Genomic DNA, 9214 nt, shown 5'->3' with positions numbered 1-9214 from the left:
CAGGTATCTTCAGGACTGGCTGCAAAGCCCTCCTCTGTGGCCTAACAGGACTGCTCCTCCCTTGCGGGGTAGGGAGGCCAAAGAACCAGTCATTGAGTTCCTGTTAGTAATAGTCCTTGTTCCCCTCACTTTGGGAAACCAATTGGTTACTGATACGGAAAGGATAGGAGCTCCACAAGGACCAAATATATCTGGGCACAGGGTCTTTTCTGAGACTGACATTCAACCAAGGACCATGTATGGATATAACCTAGAACCTCTGCTCAGATGTAGCCTGTGGTAGCTCAATACAAAGGAGTTTTATATCCTTTTGTTTTTGTGACCCTTGCCTCTTAAAAAATATTTTTGGAGATAGTCTCACTATTTGTGTATTATTAGTTTCTCTGTTCCTGTGATAAAACACTAGAACCAAAACAAACTATGGAAGATTTTATTTTGTTTCAGAAGGAGAGTCCTTAGATGGCAGGGGAGTATGGCATTCAGTGGCGGGAACAGGAGGTTATTCCATCACAAGCTTGAAGCTGGAAGAGCCAACTGTGACTGGGGCAAGGGTGTAAACTCTCCAACGCTGCCCCCAGTGCCATACTTCTAGCAAGCTGCACTACCACCCAAAACAATGCCAAGTGTTAAAATACCTGAGCATATAGGGAATGTTTCTCATGAAAACCATCTGGCCAGGCTGGAACTCAATAAATAGTTCAGGTTGTCCTCAGACTCAAAAATACCTGCCTGGGCCTTCCAAGTACTGGAATTAAAAATGTGTACCACCATGCCTAGTGCATCCACCCCCATTTTGAAAAAAAAAATCTGAAACCTGTTTTGGAAGAATTTTTTTTTAACCAAACTCAGTGTGTTCTACATTAAACTTCATAGCTTGATGAAATGTTTATGATTCCAATGAAAACTGTTTTATGTAAACCAGTACCATTTTAAGATCTTATGGTTTAATTGCAGCACCTGGGAGGCAGAAGCAGATGGATCTCTGTGATGAGTTCTAGGCCAGGCTTGTCTACAGAGCAAGTCAAGGACAACCAAGGATACCCAGAGAAATCCTGTCTCGAAAAACAAAACAAAAATGTTTAAGATCTTGTGAAATATATTTAATAGATACCAAAATGCCATTTTAATAGTTTTTTAAAATTAATAGTACTTAACGTTTGTAAGAGTGCATTTATCAGGGCTTTTAATACATCCTCAAGATATTCTCACAACACGTTTTAAATTAGGCATATAAAAAATTTAGCAATAAAGGCTTATGTGAAATGTGAAAACTGGCTACAAGTTTTGTTATCAGTTATTTTGGAGAATTCTGGGGGAATTAAGTTTGTCTCAGGTCATAGACACATTGATAATTACATGAAAATTTTTATGAACACATGGTACATCAAAGTAAATCATCTGTTGAAGGAGGAGATAAGGTTAACTACTGAGGCATCTATAAAGATATCTTTTACTGTCTCTCAGCCTCTTTGAGTTTTCAATTCTGTAACAGTCATGTCTGAAGATGAGCCATTCATTTTCTTGGAACAGAGACATCACCTTTGATAGGCATCTGGATCCTTAGATATCAGAGATGACAATGGGAGAGCAAGGAATACTGTTCATGTGCTTTGTGGCCTGGGTCTTTGTTTTTGAAGCAGGCCTGGCTTTTTTGATCTCAGTTTTATCAGAGATTCCCTTGGATAGGCCTGGCCAATACTGCCTACAAGGACAAGTGTAATCATCTGAATCCCTTCTCATTTTTCTTGTTTCTTTTCATTTCCCTTCACTCTAAAAAATCAATGTCTCACAGCTGAGTCTGTGGGGTTTGGGATTCCATCTGTACCTGCTGAAGTTCTGTAGATGTTGAGGGCTGTCCGGCTGATGAAATGGTGGCCACAAAATGTTTTCCTTTGGGAGGTGAGGGATCCAGGTTGGTAAATCTGAAAGCTTCAGCCTGTTGAAAAATAAGGTGGGATTTTCTTTCCTTCTTTTAGTATCTATCTGATCTTGTCATGAACATGTTTAATGCAAGTTTCATTCCTGTGATGAGCCTGTCATTATTACGTCTTATATCCCTTCTGGTGTGTGGGTCTCAGGCAGTGGGTTTTTGGTCTAGAAGAATTTAACACCTCCCTGGCAAATAGCCATTAATTATTTTAAGATTTATTTATTTATTTATATGGGAGATTTGCCTGCATGTACAATACATTTGCATACTAGAAGAGAGCATTGGATCCCGTGAAACTCTAATTATAGATGGTTGTGAGCCACAATGTGGATGTTGGGAATTGAACTCAAGACCTCTGAAAGAGCAGCCAGTGCTCTTAACCACTGAGCCATCTCTCTGTCGCCCTAGCCAGTAAGCTTTTAAGCAAATAGTTTATTTATCTGTTATTTATTCTGCTCAGAATTAAACAGAACCCCTCTGTTTCCTCCCAGGGGTTATAGCAAGTAGAACCCAGTGCAAATGGTACTGTGTAAAATCATAAGCCAAAGTTAAGGTCTGAAAGCCACATGTAAGTTAAGATGTATTTTCAGCAAAGCTCTTTTCCTTCTTTCTTCCTTGCATTGTTGAATGTCCATGATTGAAAAAGGGACATGAACTCTTTCCATGTACTTCTGCTAAAGTGGAGCATTGAGGGAATAGTGGTGGACATATGACAGAAGTTCCATTTATTGTATGTCCCATAAGTCTGAGTACCCTTTTTTTCTGGTAACTTGGGTAAGTAAGGAGAGGGGTGGAACTCTGTAGAGTCAGGGAAGGTATATTTGAGACCCACTGTCCAGTATTTTCCATTTGGAAAGGAGGATTTGGAAACAAATGGGGCTCATCAAAGATACCAGATGTGTCCTCTTGTGGTTTTTCAGAGTTCCTTATCCCAGAAGAGGGTCATGAAGGCTTGAATATAAGGCACTTCAGACTATTTTCCTTGATTAAAAACACACACACAAAAAAAAAAATAGGTAGGGCTACAGGATGGTGTGGTAATTTAAACTTCCCCATCACCTGGCTCATATTTAGGCCATTTGGGTCTTATTCTTTAGATTCTCAGGATCCATTCCCTTTTTTTATTTTTATTTTTTCTATCAATATAAGCATTTTGCCTCCATGATTGTCTGTGCACCATATGTGTGTCTAGTACCCATGAGGACAGAAGAGGGTGACAGGTCCCCTGGAACTGGAGTTACAGATGGTTGTTAGCTATCATGTGAGTGCTGGGAATTGAGCCTGAGTCCTCTGCAAAAGCAGCTAGTGTTCTTAACTGCTGAGCCACCTTGTCAGCCACAAGGTTCCTTTCTTGAGGATGTGTGACAGTAAGTGGTACAAGTGTTTTTATAACATTTATAAGGAGAAAGAAATAACAGCCTTTAGAATGAAGGGTGCAACCCTCTCACCCATTTGTAGAGTTCTCAAGTTGATCTGCAGCATTGTAGCCAGTAGGCTGCCCATCCTCTAGTGAGCCTTCATATGGCCACAAGACATACAAATACAAATTCTGGTTTGATCACCTTTCTCACCATTGTTTGAACCCATTGTTTGCCTTTTCTCTCTTCCAGAACTGTCAGGTAATATGATGGACACTCTTGTTTTGAGTGTCTATGATGTTATTTATTTGCTCAGCCTCTTTTCTAAGCAGCACAGGGTGGAGGCTGAAAGTCAAGGTGATGTGAACTTTTGCCCTGTCTGCTTTATGGAAGGATTCTGTCTTTTCTGAGCATGCCTTAAAGAGTGTCTATGCTGGCTGGGCATGGTGGCACATACCTGTAATCCCAGTACTTGGGGAGGCAGGGGCAGATGGATCTCTGTGAGTTCAAGGCCAGCCTGGTCTACAAAGGGACAAAACGAGTATAGGACCCACAGCTAAACAGAAAAACCCTGTCTTGGAAAAAAAAAGTGTTCATGCTGTTAAGCCAAAATCATTTTCCAACCCTCTACTATGTCCTAACACAAAGATGTGTGTCTAGTGCCTTTTTCTACAGTGTATATTTCACTGCAGATTAGAAACAATGGTGATGCTAATGTGTTTAAACCTTCTTTGTAAACTTGAAAAGGATTCTTGTAAGCTACAGGAAATCCACCTGAATTCACTTCTCAGGTCAAATGGACCCCAGATCAGTATTGCCAAACAACAACCTTAGTCTCCCACGTATTTCTTATTTCAGAGGGTGAAATCCCCCTTCCCGAGTTTTGGGATTCTTCTTCCCCAGCTACTAAAGCCATGGGTCCAAAAGTTTCTGCCCATATATATGTTCCAATATCCTTTCAAGTCCAGGTGTTTCCTACATCCAAGACAGCACCAAAGCAGCTACCCATACATTCTCCAGTCTAACCTTGCAGACTGTGTCACCTGGACCTACATTTTCCTTCCTAGCCACAGATATTCTCACATCCTGGAAAGCAGTAAAACAGGCAGCTCTCTGGACTTTGTGTCACTAGCATACAACATGAGAATTTTTCCTGCGCTGCAAATCTGTCTAAACAATTGTCGAGCTATATTTTAGGTAATTGGACTGGAGAATTCGATACTACGATGGAGCAGCTGAGAGTGGCCATTATCACAGTAAATTCTACCGGAGTGGACGCAGGACTAGCCACAGGATTATCAACATGGATTGCTGCAGCCATGAATCATCTGAAGGAATGGGCGGGCATGGGAGTGTTAGCAGGCCTTCTGGTGTCGGTCTCCTTGGTTTGCCTGTGGTATATATGCAAGATTAGAGTCTCACAACAGTGTGATGCAGCCATGATCATTCAGGCCTTTATAGCCATTGAAGCAGGACATTCTCCCCAAGCATGGTTGGATACCATAAAAAGCTAAAATGCTACGCTCAGGATGCGAGGCTAAGCACTGCACTCAGGGTCAGCCGCTTTGGACCCAGAGAAGAGCATGTCTGATTGCATGCGGGTTGATGCCCCAGGTCCCGCCTCTGAGAAAAAGGTATCAGACGGGTCTGATGCTCTTTGGGTGGATGACACCTAAATGAACATCTGTACAAAGTCCCAATTTATTTCTAATATCAGAGATCAGACCTCTACTCTTGCCTGATGCGTCTAAAACAAAAAGGGGGAACTGTAGAGAGCTGCAGAATGCTATGCCTTAAAGATGGAGCTGGTTTCCGCCTTCCACCTTCCCGATGGTGAGTGCTCTCTGTCACGAACAACTCCACATTTGGCTAAGGCCGAGGATCTGGCTTGCTTCCATGTATGTGGACCTATCTGCATTGCCCCCGTGGCACGCCTGGGTTGGCTACCCAGAGGCTATTTAAGCTGTGGGCTGGCTTTCCCCGGGGTCCGAGGATTGTTCAATGTTCCTGAATAAACTGCATTGAAAAAAAAAAAAAAAAAACAGGCAGCTCTCACAGGACTTTGCCGGCAGCTCCCCACACCCCCCTTCTCTTAGGGTCACCAAAGATGTCATTGCCCTCAAGTCAGCAGGAAGCAACCTTTCTGAATATCCTCATTCCTACCTCCCCGCCACTTCCTAAGTTTGCCATTGTTTTTTAATTAAACAAAAAGGGAGCAATGTTAGTGTACAGGTGGAACCACTGGCTGCTCTTCAGGGTCCTGGCAAGCTCTGAAGTCATCTGCTGCCACTGCCACACCAGGTGGGCTGCCAGGTGTGTGCCTGATAAAAGGACGCCAACTAGCTTCTTATTCTCTGTGTGAGTGTCTCTGTCTCTCAGTATCTTTTTTCTCTCTGTCATGGGCGCCCCCCTTCCCACAATAAACCTCCTTTATACCAGATCTGTTGTGGTGGCATTAATTATTATTATAACACTCAAAAGGGTGTGCCCTCTTAGAACAGTCAGAGCACCCTCCTAAGTGAGTATGAATGGGGGGATGAGGTGGGAACAGCAGGCAACTGCTGTGAAAGCCTAGTGAGGGAGGAGTGCCAACTGTGCTAATGGACACAGGTTTGTTCAGACATGGGAAATGGAGCAAAACTACAGTGTGGGAAGAATCCACGCAAGGAGGATGATGTGGGACAGTGGATAAAGCTTAGATAGGTCAACTTTGGCTTAACCCTAGGAAATGCTGCTTTCCGTCTGCTTGAAACATCTATCCTATGTCATATCTGCACTCCTCTCTTCCTTCTTACCTATATCAAGGCAAATCCTTCCAAGCCTTTTATGCTACTCACCTCTCAGCCCATCCACACAAAAGCTTGTCAGTAGTCTTCATGCTTTACCTCCCCAGGGATTCCCAAATGTCTGTGAGCTGAAAAATGCCTAAGAATCCCTCCAGCCTAGAATCTGTATTGTAATTGTTAATGCAGAGTCCGTCCCTCCTCCAGGCTTCAAACTCAAAATCTGCTCCAGCCTCCTGTGTGCTAGGATTGCAGATATGTGCCACCACACTCAGCTCCAAGCCTAGACTCTTGACTACACAGGTCCTTCTGTACAAATGATCTCTTCTAGTGCCCTTTATATGCCATACAGTAACCTCATACTTCACATGTCCTTAACCATATGCATTTGGAGTCACTCAAATAGCTTCTTCATCGGTAGTAACTTGTCAATAACAAGTACACACTCTTGTTCTATAGGGTTAAATTCTGGTGGAACTTCTGCCAAAATCTTTATATAACTTTCAAAATACTTTGATCTGGATTTGCTCCTTTCTAAGACTTACAACAATGCATTGTAGGTGCCATTGCATGTCCCATTGGAGAATCACAGTTACAACCTCTGTTCAGTGAGAATAATGGCTGGATGAAATGGGATCAGAAGGGTATGCAAGGGATTGTCACTATGAAAAGTACAAGATAGTACAATATTCTCTGAGATGGTCTGTAGATATTCATGGCTTCATAGACAGTGAAAGGGGTAAGGGAAAATCTTCATGAAAATTTAAAGGTGAGATGCCTTCTTGAGAATGAGGGAGACAGAGTTCTATTTGAAGTTCGGCTGGGTAATGAAGGCACTCAGGCTGTTGGAAGATCAGGCAAAGGGGAGACCAAGACTCTTGTATGAGGGTTGATCTGGTGTGGTCTTTGTAGATTAAATGGCTAACCTGCTCTTGAAATTGTCCAGTTTGTTATATTTCCTATTGATCGCAGACAAGGGATTCTTTAGGTCTACAATACTACTTTTACCTGTAAACTATGAAGTCATTCTATTTGCTGTGATTAAAAAAAAAAAAATCCTGGGATCTAAAGACAGAACACTCATCTGGGAAGTGATATATTGCATGCATCCTTACATGATCCATGTTCCCCAGTAATTCTGCATGAAATAATACAAGATTGAGAGAAAACTCATGTTTTATTTTTCAGAGTGAAAATAACCACATTTCTTTCAATAAAAATTCAAATATGCCTATTTGAGGATTTGTGACTATGACAAACTATACACTTCAATTCATTCTTCATGGTGATAGATTTTGATAATATCTTCACTCTTTGACTGAAGAATCATTTAAGCATTGCTTCCCTTAGCAAACACTTGAGAGTGACCCACCAAGAGCATGGTGTATCCTATCAACCACAATAGATGTGCACACACACACACACACACACACACACACACGGTGGGCTACCATTTTTACCATAGTCACATCTTCATGAAATGTGACCCAGTCCTGGCATGGTCCTAAGTGAAGTATTCAAACTGAAGGAAGAGATAGTTGAGAAAGACTTGAATGTCTTTTCTTTGGAGGGTAATACGGTACTGAAGTCATGCAAAACAAAGTGTTTCCATTTGCTCTTTGTGTGTCTATGCTGCAGGCAGAACAGAGGCTAGTACATGCCCTGCCCTTAAGAACATGCTACTGTTACTGTAAATGTGAGTGCTATCTTTCTAAGGCAGTCATACACCTTTTCTCTGACAGTTTCCACTGTGAATCTACAGCTCTCTGGGGAGGAAGAATCTGTTATCACAACAGTCCACGAATGACTCTAGCACAAGACATCCTATCTCTAAATTCCCTGTGCTAGATGTAGTCCATGAATTATGTTCTTGTTTTGTTAATAATAAATAGATTTGAAGCCACCTATGCTTCTACTGCTTTCTCAGCTAAGGACTTCAGCAAATCCTTATAGACTGCGGAGTTCATAAACCGGGGATAGGAGTCTCTGTGCATTAGGGTGTAAATCTGCAGCTGAGCGTCATCGAATATGTGTTGGGATGGATCCACCATGTTTCTGTTGATGACCTCTCGCACTCGGGAGTCCAAGCTGACCTGTGGAGAGATGGATGGAGCAGCTGTCACTTGTGTTTGTAAATCCATCCAAACTTCCAGAACTGTTTTATCTTTCAAAAGAGCCCAGACCAAAAGTCTGAACTGATGAGAGAGAGAGACTAACAGGTGAATGAACAGGAACTCTGGAACTTCCCCTGTGTCCCCTGGATGGCCTGTGAAGCAGAAGGCTGGCCCAATGGCCCAGAGCACCCTGAAGGTCATATTGAGGGGTTGGCATTGTATTTCTCACAGGTTGTGAGGAGTGCTGGCTCTTTATAAAACTGCACACTGCTCTGCTTTTTAAAAAATGATTGTAGGATGGTCTTTGAAGATAAACCCAGACATCCCTGCTAATGAAGGTGAAAACATGGGTGCTGTAGGCTCTTGCCCTGCTAGAAACTGGGTGTAGGGTTCTGATGCCAGTCCAGGTCAACAAGAAGGTCTCTGTAAAGTGAAGTGCTCAAATCACAGGGCCTGAGAGTCAGTGCCATCCAGGGGTCATGGCTGTATCTACAGTAAGTGTGCATTCCTATTAATGAACTTTTATTGTTGAAAATGAAATGATGGTTATTTTTAGGCTTGTTTGTTTATAAGCATTTCTATTAGTAACAAAGTGCTTGAAAACTAGCAAGCTCTTTCAATGGAACCATCCATTCTCCCAATTTAGTGCCTTATGTATCTCTCATTTTCTTTCTCTTTCTAGCAAGCCACTCTTCCTTCTCCCTCTATTTCTCTCTTTCCCGCTCCTCTCTCCCCTTCTTTCTGAAAAGTTTCACTATATAACCTTGAACTCAGTGTCCCATGTGCTCAGACTGCAGGCATGCACCACCAACTGTCCCACTTCTTTAACACATTTGTCTACTTCCTTCCCCTCTGCCGTGTCCCGTGTTGCTGGATGTGCGTCATATAGCCTTCTAACTGGCCTTTTGGAGTCTTCCCACTACCTCTCCCAACACATTCTGTGACTTGGGTTCTTTCTAAAGTGCAGACTTTATCCACACACTCGACTGTGCCTGGTCCTGGTTTGTCGACTCTCTCAGGATGAAGGGA

General features: G+C 42.5%; 1 protein-coding gene across 2 annotated transcripts in view; it reads right to left on the bottom strand.

Moving 5' to 3' along the window:
• Positions 1-7222: 7222 nt before the first annotated feature.
• Rgs20 (regulator of G protein signaling 20) overlaps positions 7223-9214 on the bottom strand; it is a 104159-nt gene continuing 102167 nt past the window's right edge. Inside the window, exon 6 of one of the 2 annotated variants that reach the window (XM_060385919.1) lies at positions 7223-8164. In XM_060385919.1, the coding sequence (XP_060241902.1) occupies positions 7976-8164 (189 nt within the window). In that variant the 3' untranslated portion in view covers positions 7223-7975. The remainder of the gene's footprint in view (positions 8165-9214) is intronic. The other variant, XM_060385918.1, reaches the window with a different exon arrangement.

The sequence above is a fragment of the Meriones unguiculatus genome, chromosome 6, assembly GCF_030254825.1.
Source record: "Meriones unguiculatus strain TT.TT164.6M chromosome 6, Bangor_MerUng_6.1, whole genome shotgun sequence".
NCBI lineage: Eukaryota > Metazoa > Chordata > Mammalia > Rodentia > Muridae > Meriones > Meriones unguiculatus.
Note: the sequence above shows the minus strand (reverse complement) of the source record. Positions and strands in the feature narration are given on the sequence as shown.